Source organism: Dipodomys spectabilis, unplaced genomic scaffold (genome assembly GCF_019054845.1).
Source record: "Dipodomys spectabilis isolate Male_0828 unplaced genomic scaffold, ASM1905484v1 ptg000241l, whole genome shotgun sequence".
Classification (NCBI taxonomy): Eukaryota; Metazoa; Chordata; class Mammalia; order Rodentia; family Heteromyidae; genus Dipodomys; species Dipodomys spectabilis.
This window is the reverse complement of record NW_024870918.1, coordinates 6,774,091-6,799,744: the sequence shown is the minus strand read 5'-3', so window position 1 is coordinate 6,799,744 and position 25,654 is coordinate 6,774,091. Positions and strand designations below refer to the sequence as shown.

The 25,654-nt window shown below is 40.7% G+C and overlaps 1 protein-coding gene across 1 annotated transcript in view; it reads left to right on the top strand.

Moving 5' to 3' along the window:
- Cemip2 (cell migration inducing hyaluronidase 2) overlaps positions 1–25,654 on the top strand; it is a 73,727-nt gene that overhangs the window by 28,957 nt on the left and 19,116 nt on the right. The window contains exons 6-17 of the mRNA XM_042699376.1: positions 161–349; positions 3,210–3,379; positions 6,138–6,347; positions 6,648–6,853; positions 6,986–7,055; positions 10,066–10,194; positions 11,700–11,788; positions 16,295–16,426; positions 17,518–17,553; positions 19,246–19,401; positions 22,107–22,284; positions 23,531–23,746. Of these exons, the coding sequence (XP_042555310.1) occupies positions 161–349; positions 3,210–3,379; positions 6,138–6,347; positions 6,648–6,853; positions 6,986–7,055; positions 10,066–10,194; positions 11,700–11,788; positions 16,295–16,426; positions 17,518–17,553; positions 19,246–19,401; positions 22,107–22,284; positions 23,531–23,746 (1,781 nt within the window). The remainder of the gene's footprint in view (positions 1–160; positions 350–3,209; positions 3,380–6,137; positions 6,348–6,647; positions 6,854–6,985; positions 7,056–10,065; positions 10,195–11,699; positions 11,789–16,294; positions 16,427–17,517; positions 17,554–19,245; positions 19,402–22,106; positions 22,285–23,530; positions 23,747–25,654) is intronic.

Below are 25,654 nucleotides of genomic sequence, written 5' to 3'. Positions count from 1 at the left end.
GTAGAATGATGAATGCGTCCGTGGTTAGCAGTTGAAAAACATGTATTGGATTATATTGATCTTAACTGAGTTTTGAATCATAGAAATGAGTGATTTTTTTTTTCTTTTAGGAAGGAAAACAACATAACAACTGCTCATACATCACCTGTTTCTTGTTTAGGTATTTCTCTTTCGGGTTTCCGGGTGGAGATTGTGGATGGAGTGAAGCTTCATCTTCTGGATGACGTCAGCGGCTGGGAACCTGGAGACCAGATTGTGGTTGCGAGCACTGACTATTCCATGTACCAAGCAGAGGAGTTCACTCTTCTCCCCTGTCCTGAGTGTACCCGTTTTCAGGTCAAAGTCAAAGGTAGGGGGCTGCTCAGAGTGCTCCTTAGGAAACATGTTCTTTCCTTGGGGTTTGATTTCTGAGACTTGGTCTGTATTGGGTTTCTGTACTAGGATCTAAACTCAGGACCTTGAGCTTGTTCAGCAAGCATGCCCCTCTGGCCCTTGCTCTTTGCTCTTTAATCGGACATGGTGTCTATTGAAGTTTTCTACCTAGACTGGGCTCAAATTGTGATTCTCCCAGGTCTCCGTTTCTTGAGTAGCTACGATTAAACATGTGAGTCACTGGCACCCAGCAGTGTTTCTTTTTGTTTGTTTGTTTGTTTTTCCTGTCCTAGGGCTTGAACTCAGGGCCTGGGCACTAAGTTGAGCCTCTTCCCCTTGAGCCACAGCTCTACTTCTGGCTTTTTCTGAGTAGTTTTTTTTTTTTTTTTAACTGGAGACAAGAGTCTTATGAACTTTTCTGTCCTGGATGGCTTTGAATCACAATCCTCAGATCTCAGCCTCCTGAGTAGCTAGGATTACAGGTGTGAGCTACCAGTGCCTGGCAGAAGTGTTTCTTAATTTAAAAAAAAAAAAAAAAAGAGGGCTGGGAAGGTGGCTCAGTGGTAGAGCATTTGCCTTGTATGCTCGAGGCCCTGGGTTCGATTCCTTAGCACCACATAAGCAAAAAGAAAAAAGCCGGAATTGGTGCTGTGGCTCAAGTGGTAGAGTGCTAGCCTTGAGCTGAAGAGCTGAGGGACAGCGCCCAGGCCCAGAGTTCAGGCCCACGACTGGACCCAAAAAAAAAAAAAAAAGAAAGTTCTATGCTTTTTAAGTTTCTAAATAAATAAACATTTAAAATGGAACCCAAAGATTTTTTTCATTAGAAACTATTCCTAACTATAATCCTGAGAACAGGGTTTCAGATAGAGATTGTCACTGTAAACTGTATGCAGCAAGAATGGCTGAGCTGGTGTGGCAAAGCCTCTGTGTCTGTCTGTTGCATCACTTGAAGGGTTCACTGAGTAATTCAGTTACAGTGCTTGCCTTGATTATGTACCCAAGGTAATAACAATGACGGTGAAGAACAGAAGTTCATAGCAACTCTTCAAGAAGTACTTAACTACATTTTGTAGTAATCAGAAATCCAGAGCTTTATAGTTTACGGGAAGAATTACTACCAGGCTGAAAAAAAAAACCAGAATGATTAGCTTGGCATTTTCCCCCCTCTATACTTCATTCAGTCTGATACTTCTCCTTCTCTTGGTAATGCTAGGCATAAGCAAAAAAAAAAAGAAACAAAAAAGCATAAAAGGAGAAGCTCCAAAGTTATAAAGATTCCCATCTGGTATTAATATTTTCTGGAAATTCCCACTCTTGTTCATAAGTCTATGTGATGAGTTTCCATGAACTCCACTCCCATGATTTATTTGTGTTTTTCCTTCCTGAGTTTATGTAAGACCATCAGAGAATAGCTCATTATTAGAGGGCTTTTAAGGAAGGTAGAAGTAGCAAAGGGAAGGGAGAGATGTAAAAGAATGCATAATAATACTCTATGAAGGGGCTGGGAAGGTGGCTCAGTGGTAGAGCGCTTGCCTTGCATGCCTGAGGCCCTGGGTTCGATTCCTCAGCACCACATAAGCAAAAAGAAAAAAGCCAGAAGTGGTGCTGTGGCTCAAGTGATAGAGCGCTAGCCTTAAGCTGAAGAGCTGAGGGACAGCACCCAGGCCCAGAGTTCAGGCCCCACGACCGGACCCCCCCAAAAAAAATACTCTATGAAGAGTGAAACCAGAAATTTCAGTGTCTGGTCTGGCCATTCTTCCCAAATGCCAAATAAAGAGATATGGAAAAGGAGAGAGAAAGGAGATTTATTATGGGGCAGCCACAGGAAGATAATACTATATCTTTAGTTCTTTTCTGGGTAGACATTGCCTTAGGTTATATAGAGATAATTGAGGGGGTGAGGGAAGCAGGAGGGATGAGGAAAGTCCACAGAGTTACAACAGACCAAAGTCACAGGCAGGTTCAGAGGGGACCAGCGGGGACCTCTGGGAATCTGAGAGCCCATTGTCTCGAGATTGTCTCCAGGGAGTTCCTAGGGAGGCTCCTAAGAAGTTAGGACTTCACCACTGGTGAGGACCATCACTGTTGCCTGGCAAGTTAATGGTCCTAAGTTTCCGGCTGTTCCCTTTGGGGGTAGTTTTGCCTTTTGCCACAAGATGATAAGTAAGCATTGCCTATCTGAGGGGAAGTTTGTCTTTTGTTATAGGAGGCTTACGGATAAATCCTGTTCTTCACAGAGGTGACCAGGAGTGAAGGGCTCAGATTGAAGGACACAAATGCTTTAGTTTAATTCCTGAACTCAGCAAAATCGGCTTTTTATTGCCTTTCTTTTACTCTTCTTACAGCAAGGATGAAAGAAAGGCAATAATTTCTGTATGGTTAGTTTCTACCTTAAGCATAAACACCATGACATCTGACAACAAAATCTACAAGTCATCTTGTTTCTAAGGCCTTGAATTAGATTCATATATATATGTGTACCTTCAGCAGGTAAGACAGGGACAGGAACTGGCAAAACAGGATAAATTATTAGGTGGATTCCAGATTTATAGAACTGTTCAAGGGAGAATAGAGATACTACTCCAGGGAGGAGCCTGCTCTCTGTCAGTGCCTGGCTTTGAGAATTGGCTGGAGAAGCAACACTGAGGGTTTAGGCCTTGGGTGGGTATTGGGGAAGATAGTATTTAAGGGCCTGGGGTGTGTGATGCTGACGTATTTGAGCAGATAGTAAGGTATCGATGATGTCTCAAGGTGTAACAGAATGACGAAGAACGTCTTCGAGGTATTTCCCGTTTCCTTTGTTCTAATACCCTTTCCTCCTTGCTTCCGTCACCTAGAAACGCCTCAGTTCCTGCACATGGGTGAGATCATCGATGGGGTGGATATGCGAGCTGAGGTTGGAATCCTCACCCGGAACATTCTGATCCAAGGAGAGATGGAGGATTCGTGCTACTCAGACAACCAGTGCCAGTTCTTCGATTATGATACTTTTGGGGGACATATCATGGTAGGCAAGGATTTGATTATTTCTTTGAAATCTTGTTTTACTAAGTACATGCTTGAAGAGATTTTTTTAAAAGAGATTTTTGTTTTAAGTTATGAATGAAGTACACATCGGTATTGAAAAGAAGTATATTAAAAAGAGTAATGATGGCAACTTTTAAAAAATGTAGAAAGGGGGCTGGGAAGGTGGCTCAGTGGTAGAGCGCTTGCCTTGCATGCATGAGGCCCTGGGTTCGATTCCTCAGCACCACATAAGCAAAAAGAAAAAAGCCAGAAGTGGCGCTGTGGCTCTAGTGGTAGAGTGCTAGCCTTGAGCTGAAGAGCTGAGGAACAGCACCCAGGCCCAGAGTTCAGGCCCCATGACCGGACCCAAAAAAAAAAAATGTAGAAAGTTGAACCTTTATTTAGCTCACCTGGTCTTATACTTCATCCATTCAAAAAATTATTCCATAAAGAATTAAATGAAGGCTGGGAATGTGGTAGAGTGCTTGCCTAGCATGCATGAAGCCCCGGGTTGGATTCCTCAGTACCACATGCACAGAAGTCGTGCTGTGGATGAAGTGTTAAAGTGCTATCCTGGGCAAAAGAAGCTCAGGGATAGTGCCCAGGCCCTGAGTTCAAGCCCCAGGACTGGCAAAAAACCAAAAACACAACAAAAATTAAATGAATATATTTGGAAGAATCCAATTTTATAGAGACAAAAACAATGATCTTGGTATCCATACATGGAATTTCAGAAGGGCTCTATTGGTTGTTTTAGGAGCATGCTATCTCTAAAGGGTAAGCAATAGCGGTGTAATATTCAAAGTATGTTCCTGTAAATTTTTATGTGCAAATTTTTATGGTGCTACAACTGTTTGGCACTTGGTGTGTGGTAGGCCATATTCTAATTAGTAAATTAGTGGACTTGTAGTCCACATGTTGGCTACATGTGTTTTAAATTCCTTTGTTCATTGAGTAGCCTCTGGTTATTAGCCACGTTTCTGTTTCACTGGTTCACAAATGTTGGTCAGCATTATTCCCTTTGTTGTTAGCTATACAATGGAGAATGAAATATTTAAAGTTTTTGAGTGCTCAAATTTTGGATCGCTGGGGAAATTTTCAAAGACCTTATATAAACAAAGCTATGTTATAACTAAACATTCGAGGAAGTCCGGTGTCGATGGTTCAATGTCTGTAATCCTAGCTACTAGAGAGGCTGAAATCTAAGCATTGCTGTTCAGAGCTGGCCTCAACAGAAAAGTCTGTGTGACTGTTCCCAATTAAACACCAAAAATCCAGACATGGAAGTGTGACTCAACTGGTAGAGTGCCAGCCTTGAGCAAAAAAGCTAAAGGACAACACCCAGGCTCTGAGTTCAAGTCAGTATCCACACAAACAAAAGTAAACAGACAAAAAATACGCTGGGGGAAGCTTTCACAATCAGCAACTATCAAACGATGGTGATGGTGACAGAAATGAAAGAACAAGATGACACTGAGACTGGGTTGACCAAAATACATATAACCCAAGATTTGACTCAATACTGACTTGTTTTCAGCGGTACATAGTGCTGTACATTGCGCAGACACCTTACTTTAAAGTTTGGATTCTGATCTTTTCCCTGGCTGCTAATAAACCATCTGACCCTCTAGAGATACTGCGTAGTCGCTGCAAGCTGCATCTCTTCAGCCACTCTATTACAAGCAGATACTACAGTGCTGTTCAGTCTGAATGTTCAATGGACTAGATATATTAAATGTAAATGCTTTCTTTTGCCCTCTGTCGTGGGGCTTGAACTTGGGGCCTGGGCACAGTCCCTGTGTTCTTTTTTGCTCAAGGCTAGTGTTCGACCACTTTGAGCCACAGCACCATTTCCTGTGTTCTGGTGGCTAACCTGGGCTGGGTTTTGAACCATGATCCTCAGATCTCAGTCTCCTGAGTAGTTAAGATTACAGGGTGAGCCACCAACGCTCAGCAATATTTTTAATTTAACAATGTTTTACTAGACTATAACTCCATGTCAGTCATTGAGGAACATCTGTTTTGAACAAATCAAAACACATATTCAGAAACCATTTTTGCAGCTTTCCTGGTTACATTTGCCTTTGCTCCTAGTTATAAACTTTTAGCTGGGCACTGATTACAATGCTTCTAATCCTAGCTACTCAGGAGGCTGAGATCTGAGTATTATGGTTCAAAGCCAGTCTGGGCAGGAAAGTCCATGAGACTCTTTATCTCTAATTAGCCACCAGAAAACCAGAAGTGGTGCTGTGGCTCAAAGTGGTAGAGCGCTAGCCTTGAGCAAAAAAAGCAGAGGGACAGTGCCCAGGCCCCAGGTTCAATCCTCAAGACCAGCACCAAAAAAACAAAAAAGTAAACCAAAAAAAAAAAAAATCAACAAAAACCTGTTGTATGTCTTTTAAAAGCATTTGCCCATGTAAATTATTATCTCTAAGCTATTAATTAACTAGGGATCTGGGCAAACTATGTGCATAAGAAATGTCTTGCTGAATGTGGTGGTACATGCTTATAATCCTAACACTCAGGAGGCTGAGGTAGGAGGATTACAAGTTGAAGTCTTGCCTAGATTATACAGCAAGACCTGTCTCAAGAAAGAGGGGCGGGGGAGGAGGGATGTGTGTTTTCTATCAGAGATTTTGTGTTCGAACAGTGTGTGTGTGTGTGTGTGTGTGTGTGTGTGTGTGTGTGTGTGTGTGTGTGTGTGTGTGTGTGTGTGTGTGGCTATTTTCCTACTCTGACACTAGTACCTTGCCTTGTAGATAAAGAAAAATTTTACTTCTGTCCATCTTTCCTACGTGGAATTGAAACACATGGGTCAGCAGCAACTGGGCAAATATCCTGTTCATTTTCACCTGTGTGGAGATGTGGATTACAGAGGCGGGTACACACCCCCCACATCTGTGGATGGCTTGTCTATTCATCACGGCTTCTCACGGTGCATCACCGTGCATGGGACCAATGGCTTGCTGGTGAGTAGCCTCACTCCTGCAGACACGGGTTATTTGTCACTGATAACTTATGTGCCTTCATTCTCATGACTTCTCAGTGTTGACATAAGCAAACAACTGTACCCCTTGGCCACTCTTAACTTCTTTCTGGGATGTTTGAAGGAAGCCATCCAAATTAATCTCTTAAGCAAGAAATGGAATCTGATGTATGTTTGGGGCAATGATGATGATGATTTGTATTTACACTGAACCTGCTATACAGTAGCTATTGTCACTTAAAGCCCAGTTTGGAAGTGACATCACCCATTTGTGTATCTGCAGATAAGAGACACCATTGGATTTGACACCCTAGGTCACTGTTTCTTCTTGGAAGATGGTCTTGAGCAGAGAAATACTTTGTTCCACAATCTGGGCCTCCTTACCAAGCCCGGGACTCTCCTTCCCACTGACCGGAACAACTCCATGTGCACCACTATCCGAGATAAAGTGTTTGGGAACTACATTCCTGTACCTGCTACAGACTGTATGTGAGTAATTAGCTGAGAGAGAGAAAAACTCAGGTGGAATGGGGAAGAAATGTTTAGTAGGCAGAAATGTTTAGTAGGAGAAATGTTTAGTAGGCAGGATCTTTCATGAAGACTATTTAAATTACCTTGCAGGGCTGTTTCAACTTTCTGGATTGCTCATCCCAACAACAATCTGATTAATAATGCAGCAGCAGGCTCCCAGGTAAATCATACTCAAGTGTGTTCCCATTTCTTTGCTGTCATGTATATGAATGCTCTGGTGTAGATGGCTGTGATGTCATTGTGTGCTGATGGAACTTAAGTTGGTGTTTGGTTGGTGTTGGTCTTGGAGCTTGAATTCAGGGTTTGGGTGCTGTCCCTGAGCTTTTTTGCGCAAGGATAGCACCCTATCATTTGAGCCACAGCTCTACTTCCAGCTGGTTAATTAAAGAGTCTCATGGACTTTCCTGCCTGGGCTGGCTGCAAATGGTGATCCTAGATCTCAGCCTCTGGAGTTGCTAGGAATACAGGCACGAGCCACTGTTGCCTGGCTTCTGATAGTATTTTTGTTTTTGATACTGCTTATCTAATTGAGAGCAGGAAGTGGCTGAGGTTGTTCTTCATGTCTTCAAGTTCAGATTGTATCTATAAGTCTATTATGAACAGACAACAACTAAAGGGAAAAAGGAAATCTGAACTAAGGGTATATCATCTTCAGCGTAGATTGTTAGTATATTATGTAAAATTCTTTCTTCTGGTTTTCTCATATCTAAATCTCATGAGGCCAAGTGATTGATAATTTTAACTCTCAGTGTTAAAGAAAGTCTTACAATGCACAGGAGATTAATCTGTAGAACATGTATTTTAGGAATTCCATCTCTATGATAAACACAGTTGTGATGTATTTTAGGGATTTCATTTCCTTGGTAAAGCAGCTAAAAACTCAACTACTTACCATAAATTAGTATGTACCTTGAGTTGAGATACCTCCCCCCACATACAAATGGAAATGGAGTATTTTTAAATAGTAGAAATGTCCCCTGGATAAGCTTGGGAACATTTATCTTCATAAATGAATATGATTCACAGTTATTAATTTATAATAGAAATGAATCTTTTAGGACATTACACTGTAAGATTGTACCTACAACTACATTACATGGCTGTGAATAATGCAGTAATTTCTAAATATTGATGTGTGTACCTTGCGACTGTATAGCATTGTAAAAGGAAAGAAATACCCAGTGTCATTTCCAAGGACTAAGTAGCTGAAAGGAAATGTTTTTTTGTGATAACAAGAACACAGTTGATCATGGGTGATGGCTATCTGTGATTTCCCTTAAAAACCCATATGTTTAAATTTTTTTGCATAATAGAGCAAAGGCCTGGAGATTTCATTTCAGCATTTATTTTTTTATTTTTTATTTTTTTGTTGGTCATGGGGCCTGAACTCTGGGCCTGGGCACTGTCCCTGTGCTCTTCAGCTCAAGGCTAGCACTCTACCACTTGAGCCATTGCGCCACTTCTGGTTTTCTGGTGGTTTATTGGAGATGAGAGTCTCATGGACTTTCCTGCCCTGGCTGGCTTTGAACCTCGATCCTCAGATCTCAGCCTCCTGAGTAGCTAGGATTACAGGCGTGAGCCACCCTGCCCAGCTTCATTTCAGCATTTTTATTCATCTACTTTCCATCAAGTATTTGTTGAGTTCCTTGGGTTTGTGCTGTGTGTTTCTAATGGGAAAGCTATGGCTGGGGGTAGATGTATAGATTTTCTTACTTTGCCCTGCTAGTCAGTAGTAGTTTCCACTCTGCCCTTTCCAGAAGTAAGGGGTTGAAAATGAAGCAAAATGCAAATAGACAGTATCAAGTAAGTTCGCCAGGTGTCCTTTCTGGGGCTTAGATGAGAAAGTTGAAAATATCTCATGCATATTTATTTTAATTTTTTCACATATATTCCTGATTGTATTGTATGGCTTCTTTCCTTTCCCTTAAAAAAAAAAAAAAAAAAAAAAACTCTGCTCCAGTTTGGCTAGTGTTTGGGCAGATTTTTCCTCTCAGTAAATCAAGCTGATTCTTCATTGTACCTTTCCGTTGCCTCCTACAAAGCTCTTTTTACCTATTTTGACAAGACAGTGTTTTATAAGAAACAGCTGTTCCTCTTGTGTGGCCTCCCCCCCCCCCCCCATTGCCTCCTGGGAGGGTCTGCGCTGCCCTCAGCTTGGAGGAGTTGGGTATCTAGCCTTCTTGCCAGGCCTTCAAGCTATTTCTGTATTGTATCCAAAAAAGTTGAGGCGGTAAACATTTTTCAAAGTAGCTTATTTCTATCAAGACCCATTTGTAAACTCTCATCATGGAAGAATTGTTAAAAACGACCTTTATTGACGTCTGTATTTCTCATTAGACTGAATTGTTGAAGGATATTTTAGAGGGCATGAAATGAATGTACATAAAAAGTTCTACTTGTATGTTGTTTTAACAACCTGTTTAATCCAAGTTCCACATTGGGAAGCTGTCCTTCACATCAGGCTGATCTTTAATTCAATTGCAAAAGCAGATAAAAATTTTTGTGGTGAGAATATTTCCACTTAAAAAATATATATTTCATTTTGTGTCAGAAAGTTTTAAACTGTTCTGTTCCCGTTATGTTCAGTGATCCTAAAATTGAATAGACAAAGTCCCTGCCTGAAACAGCATCCTGATTCATGCATGTGGTGTTTTTTTTTTTTTTTCTGGCAAAAATTTGCCTCAGGTCAGGAAGGGGATTGGAGTTGTTTGAAAGAAGTCAGTGAGTCCTGGGAGTTGGTGGCTCGTTGTTTAATAGACATGACTCATGTATTGATCAGGTTTGTAGGTAAATAAACAAACCACATTGCTTAAAAGCGGTGCTGTCCTGGCCACATGGAAGTCCGATTTGCTTCTCATGCTGCAGAATGTTTTAAAGTAGATAATGATGGGAAAATTTGTCTTCAAGAGAACTTTTAGTACCAGCCAGTTGTTTCTTCCCTTCAATTCTGCAAGCAAAATGAAATTTGCTTTTTAAACAAATGGCCTGGATATAACTACTAGTGAATGCTAGATATGTACATAACTCTCCCTAACCAATTCCAAACCTGAAGCAATGAAACTTGGTACCACAAAGATGAGCCTGCTTGCAAAGCAGGTTATGAGGATGTTTATAAAGTGTTGTTGTTGTTTTAATAAAGGCCTTTAATGAACTTGTCGTCTGATTTATAGGATGCTGGAATATGGTATTTGTTCCACAAGGAACCTACTGGGGAGTCTAGTGGAGTGCAGCTCTTGGAGAAACCCGAACTCACTCCTCTGGGTATATTTTATAACAACAGAGTCCACTCAAGTTTTAAGGTACATTCTCACATTTGAACCCTCAGTTCCTATGATTTTTAGGGTAAGGGATTCTGGGATTATGTCTCAGTCGTATTCACCTCTGTTTGACTCGTTCTTTTCCCTCTTTCCTTCCCTCCCATCCCTTCCCACCTGTCCAGTAGACCCCTTTTTACTTTCCTGAATTTGAGGATTTAGTTTATTTTCCTCTAGCTCCCATTGTGAGAGACAAACGTAGTACTCGTGGGCCTGGCTTATGTCATTTGACATGGCAATCTCCAGTTCCATCCATTTCTTCAGAAAACGATATAATTTCATTCTAAAAATGTAGTTGACTGTGATGCCTTTATTAAATTCCCGTTGTCTTGATCTTACAACATTTTAATCTTGTGTGATCTCTTTTTTTGTTTGTTTGTTTTTTCTTTTTGCCACTCCTGGGGCTTGAACTCGGGGCCCCAGTGCTGTCCCTGAGCTTCTTTTGCTCAAGGCTAGCACTCTACCACTTGAGCCATAGCATTACTTCTGGCTTTTTCTGTTTATTTGGTACTGAGGAATTGAACCCAGGGCTTCATACATGCTGGGCAAGAACTCTACTGCTAAGCCACATTCCCAGCCCTCAGTCCTGTGTGATCTTACATGTGCTCCTTGTAATCTTCTTCCTTATCTTTTTTCCTGGACTTTTTTTCTTTGTTGTTGTTGGTCGGTCATGGGGCTTGAACTCTGGGCCTGGGCACTGTCTCTCAGCTCTTCAGCTCAAGGCGAGTGCTCTACCACTTGAGCCACAGCGCCAGTTCCGGTTTTCTGGTGGGATATTGGAGATAAGAGTCTCACGGACTTTCCTGCCTGGTCTGGCTTTGAACCGTGGTCCTCAGATCTCAGCCTCCTGAGTAGCTAGGATTACAGGCGTGAGCCACCGGTGCTTGGCTTCCTGGACATTATTATTTGTCCATCCAGGACTTCTTTCCCTCCTCCCCCACCCCCCAAGCATTCTATGTTCTCTCTAATCTTGATTTCTGTGTGAACTATTTCCTTGGGTATCTTTGGGTTTTTTAACCTGCTTCCTCCTCCTCCACTAACGTGTTCTTTTGCTTTGTTAGCTTTCTCCATCCTTTCAGGTTTAGGTTTAGAAGATTACTTCTTTAAGGAGACATTCCAGAAATTCTTTTCATCTATGACACAAACCTCATCTAGACGTCTTTGTTTCTTGCTTCTAGCACCTCCTCTATTTTCTTTCCTATGTATATCTCGTAAATATTTGCATATTTTCATGATAGCTTTTGTATCACTAACAACAGGAAATAGATTTCACTTGTTCATTGTATAGACCTTCAAGTAGGCACTAAATAATTATTGAATTACAGGATGTGTCAAATAACAGGAAAATAGTTACTTTTCACCATTTCTTTGCTGCTTATCTCTATTCTTTTCCCCTCACTCTTGGGTAAAAGCAACAAATGATGACTTTTATGGCTCATTATTGTGTTTTGGGATTCATATTCATTTCAGCACATGATTATATATTTCAGGCTGGCTTATTTATTGACAAAGGTGTCAAAACGACCAACTCCAGTGCTGCTGACCCGAGGGAATACCTCTGCTTGGATAACAGTGCAAGGTAGGGCTGGCTCTTTTAGTCAGACTTAGCCTTATCTGGCTAAAGCAGAACTTCTGACTCATATACATTTAAATATACGTATACATATACATATATACACACACACACACACACACACACACACACACACACACATACATATACATGTACTCTACTCTTTGCTTTGGTAACATGTTTAGAATGGAGTTTCCAAAGCTTATAGAACGTTCTGTTGTCTCAGATCCTGAGTGTAAATATTTATCGTGTGCGTGTATGTGTGCGTGCGTGCGTGCGTGTGTGTGTGCGTGTGTGCGTGCACGCGCACTGCGCATGCGCTGACAGTAGGCTTAAACTTGGGCCGTTGAGCTCTAACTTGTCTTTTGCTCAAGGCTGGCCCTCTGTCGCTCGATCAACACCTCAATGTCTAGCTTTCAGTTAGTTAATTGGAGATAAAGAGTCTCACTAACTTTCCTGCCCAGGCTGGCTGTTGAACCCTGATCCTCAAATCTCAGCCTCCTGAGTAGCTAGGATTATAGGCATGAGTTACTAGTAGCTAGCTCATGGTCACTATCAAAATGCCTAAGAAGTGGAGACTTTTCTTCTCATTTTTCACACTCATGTTAGAGGGAGTTACAGAGGGAGAAAGAAAAGTAAGAGAAAGATTCTGAAGAAGGTTTGAAACTCAGAAGACTATGATTCATTGTAAAACAAGTTCCAACTTAGATGCTAACCCTGAAAACCAAAGCCTCTAGAATTTATGCCTAGTGGTCACAATGGAATGTTGCATCAAATCTGTTTCAAAGGGAAAGATCCTAGATTTGATGATTAAGCTGGTTCTGGTCCAGTCATTTATAGCCTCAAATTTAATTCCTAACCGGGCTCTGTGTATGTTGCTCTCCCGTTTGACCACAAAATATGGGTAGATATGGTTTGCCGTTTCAGCAGAATTCTGTTGCATGTTGTGTAGAAGCCAAAATAGACTAAACATCTCATATGGAAATAAACTTTTCTAGAAAAGATGGCAACTTCAAACCATAATCAGTAGGTACATGTTATTTTTCTGTGCTTCAAACTGATTGACCAATTTATGCAGCTGATGGTGTGTCAGGGTTAATAGGCTCTTTTGGAAGGGGAATTGCTAGACCAAGTTGTTATTAAAGAGATAAAGCAAGAACCACTGGAAGTTGATGAGTCGGACATAAGTGTGAGGCACGATTCTCTCATTACTAATACATGAGGTCAGGAGAGGGCTGGGGAACATTTGGTTGACAAATTACTCATCGAGATTCTTCAGAGGGCAAGTTGAACATGAAGTATTTTAGGACACTGATCAGATCACCTAGAAAGTCAGATCTTTATTTAAGTGAGCCAAAAAGTACTTCATAGCTGATCAGCATAGGAAGTGGAAAAGTAAGTAGAGGAGGCAAACTTAAGAAAGAAATGGAGGGGCTAGGAAGATGGCTCAGTGGTAGAGCGCTTGCCTTACATACATGAGGCCCTGGGTTCGATTCCTTAGCACCATATAAACAGAAAAAGGCAGAAGTAGTGCTGTGGCTCAAGTGGTGTAGAGCGCTAGCCTTGGGCTGAAGAGCTGAGGGACAGCGCCCAAGCCCAGAGTTCAGGCCCCACAACCGATGGATGGAAGGAAGGAAGGAAGGAAGGAAAGAAGAAAGGAAGGGGAGCACATAGATGGGAGCAAATGAACCAAAGGGAAAATGCTAGCTGACAAAATTAAGAAAACTATGTTAAATGATCGCTCCTACTCTTCTTGTTTCTTGAAGAGTTTATTATAAGGACTACAGATGTATACTCCACTAAGTTCTTATTGCCAGAAATATCTTTAAACCTGACACCGTTAACTCCTTTCCCTGCCTTAAAAATATTGACATAATTGGTATATGGGTATATATGTGCATCTGTGTACATACATATGAATAGAAGAGTATAAACGTATTTTAACTCCATTGATTTTTAACTAGATTTGGCAATTAAAACACTTTACCCATAAAAGAAGTGCTTTACTAGATGAACATAGATGATGATACGGGAATAGTAGACACTTCTCCGCACTCCATTGTTCTTACCAGTTTATAAATATATACATGCTGGTAGGAATTGGACCATGTGTGGATGCTTTTATTGGAAAGAGCTCGTTTTTACAGAGTACCAAGATATTTGGCAACCAGTTATACATTAATTTTGTTCAGAAACTGATGTTGTAGAATAGGCCTCCATGTATTCATGGAATCCAGACATGAGTAAACCTGATTAAACAAATGAGTAATAAACCCGCCTATGAATTAAAACTCTGGGCTCATGGTATTCAGTAGACATTCAGTCTGTTCATCAGAGAGGAAGCTGACTCAGTGGTTGATCAGATGCAGCCCTTCCCTTTGTCTTCAAGATGGGACATGACAGGAATCTAAAGATGGGAGGTCTTAGCCCTGAGTTTGAAATTGGGACATTTCTTCTGCAAAGAAGGCATCAGTGTATTGTCAGTGGAAGACAATTAAGGGAGGGTTGAGAAATGTGCTGAAATCACCTAGGGAAGTGGTGAAATACTAGAATGACTAACCATATTTTTATGTACCAAGTGGGAAAGAGGATGACAGTATATCAGAGCAAATGGTCAGTGGTAGAATTCGGTGGCTAGGAAGTTCTGAACAAATGCATTGACGGTGCGTAGAGAGTTAGATGTTGTTCATGGTTCTTGTTTCTCCCCTTTCCTGTAGAGCTTTGTGTGTGTGTGTGTGTGTGTGTGTGTGTTTAATTTCTAGAACTTTTCTATCTGATTAATGTATGTAGAGGGTGCAAAGCTGTTTGGCAGTTAAGTACAACGCAGGAACAGTAGATGTTGGCATGAAGTCAAGTTTTGGTGTGATGGCTCTGAACGCTATAATCTAAGGATAAAGAGACTCTTTCCCCGCACTGATATTAACTCAGTCTACACCTGAAGTGTATAAAGAGCCATCAAAATGGTCTCACCGTCCATTCACCACCTAGTCTATGATGTCGGATGGAGGGAGAGGAGAGAAGATAAATTCTATCACATCTGTTTCCATTGGCAGCATTTCCCATGAAGAACCATAGTCATACCTGCAGGCCTATTTTTCTGTGTTGTCTCCCTACCTTCTTACCCTCTGGCCAACTTGTTTAGAGTACTGAGCTTCCTGCCTGCCTGAAGGCTTTGTACTTGGTATCCCCTCAATAAAGCCTCTTCTCCTGTTGTGTACATTTATTGTGTACATTTATTGTGTACTATGTGCCAAGAGAAATTGTGGTAGCATTATACAAAGTACATTTCCTGATTATTTGATTGAAAATTTCAACTTGCTGAATTAATTTTTGAAAAACTAAAAAAAAAAAAATACCTCCATCTTTGTAAGATAATAGTCTTCTAGGCTTCTAGGATTGTTATAGTGGAGTTTTGGGTTTTTCCTTTTTTTTTTTTATGTTCTTTCCTTTGGTCATGGGATACTCTTCAACTTTGTGCCATATCTCCACTTCTAGTTTTTAGGTAGTTAATTGTAGATAGGAGTCTCACAGACTTTCCTTCATAGGGCTGGCTTTGAACCATAATCCTCAACTCTCAGCCTCCTAAGCAGCTAGGATTCTAGGCATGAGCCACCAGCGCCTGGCTTTGTTGGAGAATTTTGGACATCAAAATTATTTTTTTAATTTCCATGAAGATCTTTATAAATGTTTTACAACAAAGAGAAAGGCAAAATTCCAGACTTCATATTGAATGTCCATTAAATGAAGTCCATTTCAGGGTAAGCATTTTGAAGCTGTTGAACTCAGTTTTCTCCTTATCTAAAATATTTTGCAACTCAATACCACAATCCACATATTTTTATGTTGAAATATATCACTAATTTTTATAATAAGTTCCTTCCTGTTAGTATCATGTAACTTAAGATGATGCTAGATTTCCTAATGTGTATTTTTAAAAAACAAAATGAATTTTGTCTTTATAATGTTCTGTAGTAGCCATCTGACAAGTGGATTGTTTAAAACTGTAAGAAGAAGCTGGGTGCTGATGGCTCATTTCTGTAATCCTAGCTACTCAGGAGACTAAGATCTGAGGATCTCAGTTCAAAGCCAGCCTGGTCGGGAAAGTCCGTGACACTCTTATCTCCATTAACCACCAGAAAACTGGAAGTGGCGCTGTGGCTCAAGTGGTAGAGTGCTAACCTTGAGCTGAAGAGCTGAGTGACAGTGCCCAGGCCCAGAATTCAAGCCCCATGACCAACAAAAAACAAAAAAGAACAAAAAAAGGGAAGATATGAAAGCATTTCTTGGAAAACTTACATATAAATAAATGTCAATATTTTCTTGGAATATTTGAAATATGAATGATTATGTTGTCCTTTAAGATTTTTTTTATTTGTTTGTTTTGGCCAAATTTAAATTTTGTATTGTGTGTTTCTGCTTTTAAGTAGCCAATTTTGCTTCCTTTTTTTTTTTTTTTTTTAATCTCGCTTTTAAAATGTTGTTTTGTTTTTTTAAACCTTCCCCACTTCTTAGATTTCGACCTCATCAAGATGCAGATCCTGAAAAGCCGCGTGTTGCTGCTATAATTGACAGGCTCATTGCATTTAAAAATAACGACAAGGGGGCCTGGATCAGAGGAGGAGACATAATCGTTCAGAATTCAGCGTGCGTATTCTCCACAGAATTATTACCTCATGACTCTGGTGTGTTTATTTTTAAGGAATTATTTTTTTTTTTGAAACGCAGAGGAATGAGAGTACAGGGGTGGTTCCTGGAATTGATTTATTATTATTCCTAATAGACAGGATGAGCTCTGAGGAAGTATGCTAGAATTAACAGACCACAAATGTTCAGAATCGTCTCATTCTGTTGCTTTCATTGGAATGGAACTTGTCTAGGGACAAGTTCCCTAGACTGCTTTTTAATGAGATTGTACAGAAACTAGGAATTTAACTTTATAGAACACACATGCTGTCTGTCACAGAGCTCAGTAAAAATCTTTGGAACTACCTTTTTTTCTTTTTTTCTTCTTTCCTTTTGGAAACTCCTTCAAGTTTTTCTAATCTTCTTACCTTGCCATTCAAAACAAAAGCTGTGCAATTCTACCTTAGTGAGTGTTGACTTAGGTCTTACCCTGACTGCAGGCAGGAAGTGCCTTACTTCTGTTTTTATTCCCCTTACTTGTATGCTTTTAAGAGAGGCCTGATACATGTTGAACTAGGATTTGGTGTTCAACAGCCTGGAAAAAAGGTTTTGATGTTTTTCTTCCACTAACCATTAGCTTCTTGGTATTTTGCTATTGTGTCTGGCTTTGATTATCTAGAAATTGATAGTGATATTTGTTTAAGTGGTTTAGCTATCATATGGAAAAGTTTTGAAGTGACTACCATGATCTACTTGTCTATTTAAACGATTATTAAAAAACAATAATTTTAGCAACATTTATATACTGCCTTCTGGTTATTAGGCATTGAAATTATTTGGAAATTATCTGGATAGTTATTTCAACTTACAGATGAGAAAACTGGGGGAGAAAGAGTTGGAGTAACTTGCCCAAGGTTGCATAGCTAATAACTGGCAGAATCAGGATTTGAGCCTGTGCAGTGTGTGCTTTACCATGCATAAAGCTGAACTGTTGGGAGCTTCGAGAGAGTATACTGTGGGACTTCCTGGATTTTATCATTCTGTAAAGAGAGAATTACCTTTTGTGTGATGCAGTGAATTCCGGTGATCTCACATTCTCTTTTATCTTACAGGTTTGCAGACAATGGAATAGGATTGACATTTGCCAGGTTTGTAATTGCTTAAAAATACTTCTTTTAAAGGTACAAAATTGGCTTTGATTTTTAGGGTGGAGGAGAATAACCCACAGGGATGTTTTTATGATTTATTAGCCTTAAAACTTTTTTAGCATCATCTTCTTGATACCACTAGAGGGCCCAAAATACATGTTGATTGATGAATTGAATTCATACCAAAGTAGTGGGTTAATATAACTGGCAATTCTTTTTTTTTTTTTGTCACTTGTGGGGCCTGAACTCTGGGCCCGGGCTCTGTCCCTCAGCTCTTCAGCTCAAGGCTAGCGCTCTACCACTTGAGCTACAGTGCCAGTTCTGGTTAATGTAACTGGAAATCCATAGAAGAGTGGACCAACCATAAATTTTGCCTAGAAGACACTTGATATGTAACGTTTTTAAAAAGTAAGGACTTATCAGGGTGTCACTGGCTTACACCTTTAATCATAGCTACTTAGGATGCTGAGATCTCAGGATCACTGTTTAAAGACAGCCCTTGCAGACAAATCTTTTTATTTTTAATTAGCCAGCAAATAGCTGGAGGTATGAGCCGAGTGGTAGAGTGTCAGCCTTGAGTGAAAAACTAGGCAAGAACACAAGACATGGGGCTGGGAATGTGGCTCAGTGGTAGAGCGCTTGCCTAGCATGCATGAAGCCCTGGGTTCCATTCCTCAGTACCACATAAACAGAAGAAGCCAGAAGTGATGCTGTGGCTCAAGTGGTAGAGTGTTAGCCTAGAACACAGAGGCTCAGGGACAGTGCCCAGGCCCTGAGTTCAAGCTCCAGGACTGGCAAAACAAAAAACAAACAAACAATCCCTCAGAAAAAAAAGGACACAAGACCTGAGCTCAGATCCCAATCCCAGCACCAAAATAAAAAGCATGGGGTTAAAAGAAAAAGAGAATCATAGGATAAAGATTAAAAACCAACAGTTTTTCTTCTTAGAAGCTGTTTTAATTTCACAGTCATCTTTAAGAACTAAACTTATCACGTTGTATTTTCTCTGCATTAAAAAAAAATCTTTCAGTTGGCTGTATCTGTCAGTTAGTTGTTGTATACTGGGCGAGTTCATTATCATTTACCATATTATTGCTTGAGACTAAACAGTTGTTGCTCCTAACTTAAATTTCATTTGTTTCTATGTAATTTTCAAGCTATACGTTCATTTATAGAAGATATTTTCACAGCTTAAATTTTCCAGGACTTGAGAATGTGTATTAGAAAATGGTACTGGATTTTAAATAATCCTTAGATGTTTATTTATTTATTTATTTGCCAATCCTGAGGCTTGAACTCAGAGCCAGGTGTTCCTTGAGCCTCTTTTTGTTCAAGGCTAACTCTTGCCCACTTGAGTCACAGCACCACTTCCAGCTTTTTTCATTTTGCTTATGTGGTGTTGAGGAATCGAACCCAGGGCCTCATACATGCAAGGTAAGCACTCTACCACTGAGCCACCTTCCCAGCCCCCCCCCTTTTTTTTGGAGATAAAAGTCGTACAGACTTTTCTGTGTGGGCTGATTTCAAACCATGATCCTCAGATCTCAACTTCCTGAGATGCTAGGATTACAGATGTGAGCCACCAGTGCCCGGCTTCTTAGGTGTTTTTACGTTATAGCTTGTCTTCCTTTTGGAGGTTAAGTTTAAGGTTTCGTGAGGAAGTCTGTCTAATGAATGTCCTCCTCTTAACAGTGATGGAAGCTTCCCTAGTGATGAAGGCTCTAGCCAGGAGGTTTCTGAATCGCTTTTTGTTGGAGAAAGCAGGAATTTGGGATCTCAGGGTGGTCAGAACAAATATATGGGCACTGGAGGACTTGACCAGAAGCCTCGGACATTACCTAGAAACAGGTGAGCATTACTTTGGCACTATGTGAGTGAAAGTTAATAAAAGGGAAAATTAATTCTTAGGGAAGGTTCCATAATCATCCTGAATAGATTGCCTCCTCCTATCGAGACTCTCTTCTTATCTTCTCATTCGTATCATTGTTGTGTGTGTGTGTACTATCCTCTTGGAACTTTGGAGCATTCATAATTATCCATTCCATAGATCCCATCATCAACCAAGAAGCCATCCTTGTCTCTGATTACTTACATAAGAGCTTACATAAGCTGGTGGTTTTCTGCTTTCTTGAGGTCTAGAGAGAGTTACCAAACCATAAACTATGACATTAGGTCTGTTTTCCCTCAGTCTAGGTTGTTGGTTTTCAGAAATAGGCACTGAAAAAAGAAAATTACCTACTGAAAAAGAGTCCTAGAAAATGAGAGTTGGTTGATGCCAAAGCTGGCTCAAAACCTACTAGGACTGTGCAGTTAATAGTGTTTGCGGTTGTGGTGGAGGAAGGGAAGGCTGTCAGCATGTTTCTGTCATCATCATCAGAAGCATGAAAACAGTCCTTAGCACTGGAAAGCTTCTTCAAAGCTTTTAGGGAATGTTAACTAATCAACCCATACCTCAGTTCAGAGACCCAGTTTGAGTTTGTTCTCATGTTACTTATGAGGAAACCAGGTAGAGAAAGATCATATGCTAAAGACCACTTCTGAGCCCATTGCCCAGTTCGTCAAGAATCAGCTTAGTGAGAGAATGCCACCTAGGATCCTCGGGCTGAGACTAAATGGGGGAACGGGAAAGGTACTGCTTTCAAATTGAAGATTACTTATGATTGATTTTTCTACCCTTGTACTTGTCATTGTGGAATAGTGAGCAATATCTACTCTCGATAGAGAAACCCCTGTTGGGCTGTAGAAGCTGCTAGAAAAAGAATTTCATGAATGTCTTGTCTTTGTTGGTGGTGCTGAGGATTGAACTCAGAGCCTCATGCATAGCAGACAAGTCCTTTACCACTGAACTATACCCTCAGCCCTAATTCAGAAGTTTATAGTAGTTAATACTTATGATAACAGACCCTCTTCCATATATCTTATATTTATCTAATCTTCACAAAGCACCGTAAAGGTGTGCACAGTCATCTTCCTGGTTTACAAATGAGTGATGTATTAAAAGTAGTTTGGCTTAGTTTGGCTTCAATGCTGAGTTGGTTTTTGTTAGCTTGTTTCTGTGGATCTCAGGATTAGACTCAGAGCCTCGTAATTACTAGGCATGGACTCTTCCACTTGAGTCACACAGCCTTGATTTTTTTGTGTTGGTTATTTTTAAGGTAAGGTGTCACTTTATGACCAGGCCAGACTAGATTGGGATCTTATTTGCGCTTCCTCTGTAGCTGGGATGACAGGCATGTGCCACTGTACATGGGTAAGACATTGAGATGGAAGCTCATGAACTTTAATTAATATCCAGCCTGCCCTTGAGCTGTGATTGCTAGATCTCCATCTTGCAAGTAGTTAGGATTATAGGCTTGAGTATGGCTTATGCTATGTTTTTAGAGTTGTGCTGTAGTCTCCTATTTCTGTAGGTAGATTTAAAGAAGAGAAAACTAAGCAAAAAAGTAAAGTTATATAGGTATGGTTTGATACTGGCCAATTCAGTTCTCTTCCTTTTATTTTGCATTTACCTCCAGTTTTATTTCAAAGTTCTCATTGTTCCCTTGCTAAGGACAGTTTTCTGAGACAAAACTTTCTCATTGATTAATGGGTCCAGTCTTTGTTATACTAACTCTTTACCATCTTTTCCATGAGAGTAAGTAAAAAGATTTTGATTTATATGGTACATAGGTTTTTTTTTTCTGCCAGGCAGTTTGGTTTCTTGTTAGTTGATAAGCTTTTACTGTAAAACATTGCCAAGTTGTAAACAAAATAGTTACTGTACAAATCCTCTGAAAACCATTAAACATTTTAATAGGCAAAGAAGAATCCCAAGAAATTCAGACTATGGTAGGATTTTCACATTAATTCTAATTAATTTATGATAGTTAAGAAGAAGGAAAATGGATGCAGTGAAATTCTGGCATTTCCCCCCACCCCCCACTCTCTCTGGCAGTTCTGGGACTTGAACTCAAGAGGCTCAAGCTCTTGCTTACATTTTTCACTCAAGGCTAGAGCCCTACCACTTGAATCACACTTCCACTTCCAGATTTTTGCTGGCTAATTAGAGATGCCATGAGGACTTAGGCTTTTAGACTTTTAAGATTTATCATTTCACCTTTTTTTTTTTTTTTTACTGTCTCTTCTTAGAAAAACAAAAGGTTCTTTCTGTGTAAGCACAGAAGCACAGATTTGTCTTTTGTTTTCTTGGCTTGAGATTTTGGAGCTACAGAACGAATGATCAGATAGAACTTTTTTTTTTTTTTGGTAATGTATACTAGGCTCCACCTCTACTCGATACTTCTAACTCCAAATAAAGCATCTAACTGAGTTGAGTTAGGAAGCCAAACTCTACTGTGTTATGTGCTGTGTTATCTCTATAGCATTCATGATCTGAATTTACCCTTTTTCATCTTTCACACTATATATTTCATCCCATCAAGGATCTTGCTTTGGTGATCACTATATTTTGGTATTTTGCTTATTGTTTAAAGGTCATCTGACAGTAGTTATAAAACAAATGCTATTAAGGAGACTGGTCTGTGTGCGTTAAACAAAACCGTGTATTTTAACAGGACATTCCCTATTAGAGGCTTTCAGATTTATGATGGGCCCATTCATCTCACCAGAAGTACTTTCAAAAAATACGTGCCAACGGTAGATAGGTACAGCAGTGCAATTGGCTTCCTCATGAAGAACTCCTGGCAGACGACCCCCAAGAATAACGTTTCTCTTGTGAAATTTGGCCCACATGTAAGTGTGACCTCATGGCTCTTACACAGAGATGGTGGGAGGTAGGGAAAGAAGGAGGCCCATGCATTGTATTTCTAAAGACAAACTAAGATTTGCATGGAATCTCTCTTTGGGGGGAAGGGAGGCTGACAGAGTACTGGGGCTTGGCCTAGGCACTGTCCCTGAGCTCTTTTTGGCTCAAGGCTAGCATCCTACCAATTGAACCACAGCTCCACTTCTGGTTTATTTGGTGCTTAATTGGAGATAAGTATCTCACAGACTTTCCTGCCTCGGTTGGCTTCAAACTGCAGTCCTTAGCTCTCAGTCTTCTTAGTAGTTAAGATTACAAGCTTGAGCTTCCTGAATCAGGTTCGCAGAGAATCTCCATGATGGGAAAGAAAAATATGTATTAAAGGAGCTCCTAAACGAGTGCATTCTACCCTGTGTGCTCCAGGGGAGTGCTAACTCTGTGATTTGGGTTATTTTTTACATGCAATCAATCAATGCCTTGAACATGAAAATGACGTAAGAACAGGGGGACTGTCAGTGTCACAGGACCAAGAGGACATAGGATTGGGAAGTTCAGTAAAATAAATTGATGAGGTGTCTCATCTCCACTTAGAAATTTGGTTCCTTCTTGGTATTTTATTTGCCTGAGTTCTGAGGAATTAAAGGATAAAACAATTGGGAATGAAGATAGAAGAGGTGTGTGTGTGTGTGTGTGTGTGTGTGTGTGTGTGTGTGTGTGTGTGTGTGTGTGTGTGTGTGTGTGTGTGTGTGTGTGCGCACACACACCAATTTTGGGATACTCTCACTTGGCTACTTAGCTCAAGGCTGGTACTCAACCACTTGAGCCACACCTCCATTTCTGTAATAATTCGTGATAGCTAAGAAGAAAGAAGGAAGATGGATGCAATTCTGAAATGGTTTACTGAAAATAAGTGTCTACATTTATCTGCCTAGGCTGGTTTCAAACCTCAGTCTTCAATTATCACAGATTAATCAGAGCAAAGCAGTAAATAAATAAATAAAGGGACTGAACATTTCCAGTTGAGCTTCACTGGGTTTTCAAAAGTTTTGTTTTCCAAGCTCGTCATTAATTATGTAGGGAGCAACTAGATATCATAGTTGGCCACAGTGAAGCATGACACCAAACCAAACCGCTTTAACTGAAAAGCTGTTATCTTGTTGTAGGGCTGGGGTGTTAGCAGGAGCCCTCATTTTCTGTTTTTTGTTTGTTTGTTTGCTTGTTTTTCACCACCGTTAGGTTTCTCTGAATGTCTTCTTTGGCAAGCCTGGCCCATGGTTTGAAGACTGCGAGCTGGATGGCGATAAGAACTCCATATTCCATGACATCGATGGCTCCGTCACAGGATACAAGGACTCCTATGTGGGAAGGATGGACAACTACCTGATCCGCCATCCGAGCTGCGTCAACGTCACCAAGTGGAATGCGGTGGTCTGCAGTGGGAACTACGCCCAGGTAGGTCCAGCATGCGGCCTCATACTGAGCCCCTCTGACTCCGGCAGCCTTGATTTGGTGAGGCTTCTGTAGCTTCTTAAGGTGCTCAGAGGAAAGAACAAAACAGGGAAGAGAGAGAGGGAAGGAGGCAGGGAGGGAGGGAGGGGAGTAGTAGGAAAAGGGAGGAAGGAAAGAAAGGAAGGCCAAGGAAAGGGGAAAAAAGTACTTAGTTGACGGCTTCCCCAAACAATGTAATAGGTGAGAAAATGAATCACGGAGGAATGAGGTGATCTCACTCCAGTCTCCTTGCCACAGTCCAGCTCTCTGCACTGGGAGGGAGTTTTATCCTTCTCTTTCAGGTCATTATGGTTCCTTAATGAGGGAGTTTGATTTCAGAGACAGCCCAGAATTGGAGCTTGGAATTAGAAATGAGGAGACTAGGAAGGAACCCATGGGATTTCTCATCATTGTCTTAGGATATAATGTCTCTGTGAAGATCAGAAGGAGATGGCAGAGACTTGGAAACAGTCTCTGAAGTTACTACACTAGTGTGTAGTTCAACTGAATACCTAGTCCAGGAGGCTCATTTGTAAGTTGGTCTGAATAGTTAGGATCAAGGACTTCGGAGCCCAGAGTGGCTGGGTTTGGATCTAGTGTTCTTATTCCCTAGGGTGTGAATTGAGCAATCCCAGGTGTAAGTGGGATCCGTGAGAGTTCCTTCCGTCTGAGCTGCAGTGGTCATTGAATGAATTTATAGAAAGCATTGAGCTTGAAGGTCAGGTACCTGGTGAAGTAGCTGCTCCTAGTTGAGGAATCACAAAGTAGGGAGAGTGGGATTGATGGTAAAGCAGACTACTGGTTGCTCAGAACGTTGACGGTACAGAGTTTTTGGGCCAGTATTCTAGACAATGAAAGGTCAGATTTAGCAACAGACAGGTAAAGACGGATGGTGCTTTGTGCCCACTGTCCCCGCTAGCACTCAGGAGGCTGAGGCAGGAGTTGGAGGCCCTTCTGTGTTGTGTGGCCTCCTCACGAAAAGGCCAGTGCTGTGGTGTGTCCTCTCGGCTGGCCTTTCCTTACTCAGCCAAGCACAGCTCAGATCCTCCTTCGTCGGGGACAGGAGCCCAAGATGCCCGCGTGTCTCTTCTCTCACAGAAAATATTGTTCTAGCAAAGCCTATAGTAAGTGTGTGTTTAAATAGAGTGTGAAAGTGTGATTCCTTTCTTTATTTTCAATCTGTAAATGGTGTCAGGAGCATTGTCAAACACAAAAAGAGGAAGAAGACATAGAGAAGGGTAGAGACATGAGAGAGAAGTTCTGAAGTAGTCTAGATTAAATGTCAACACTCGGTGAATGTTTTAATTCTCCGGGAGAATTTAGTTCCTGGGTACTGATTGGTCTCAGGACATGAGTTGAAGTTTGTCTTACGATCGCATGCATCTGAGGAAGGTTTTGTTTTGGCATGGAAAGAGGCTCAAATGCCACTGGAATAAGTTCAGGACTTTCAAATTTGTCTCAGCTTAACATGTTTTTCCAGTTGCTGCAGACTGCTATATAACTTTTTTTTTTTAAATGAGTGAGTGAAAAATGACTTCTTGGGTTAGAGTAGGTCATGGAAAATGGAAAGCTGTAGCTCAAGATATATAAAATTTCCTCTGTTGGTGTAGAGGAAAGTCTCTTCGATTTTAAGGGAGGGATATCAGTTTTCATATTCATTTCCTTTTTTTTTTGTATATGTGTTCTTCAGATTGAGGGATTTCTTTGAGGAGCTGTGTGAACCACAGAAGTTTCATATTCTGATGAATAAGCTGGCCTGTGGTGGTGGAACTGCTGAGCAAGGTCTTGGCTAGCAGAACCAGGGTCTGTTTTTTTTGTTTTCAGCCATGTCTAGTTGAAGCACACTGTGTTGTGTGGAAGTGTGGCTTAGGA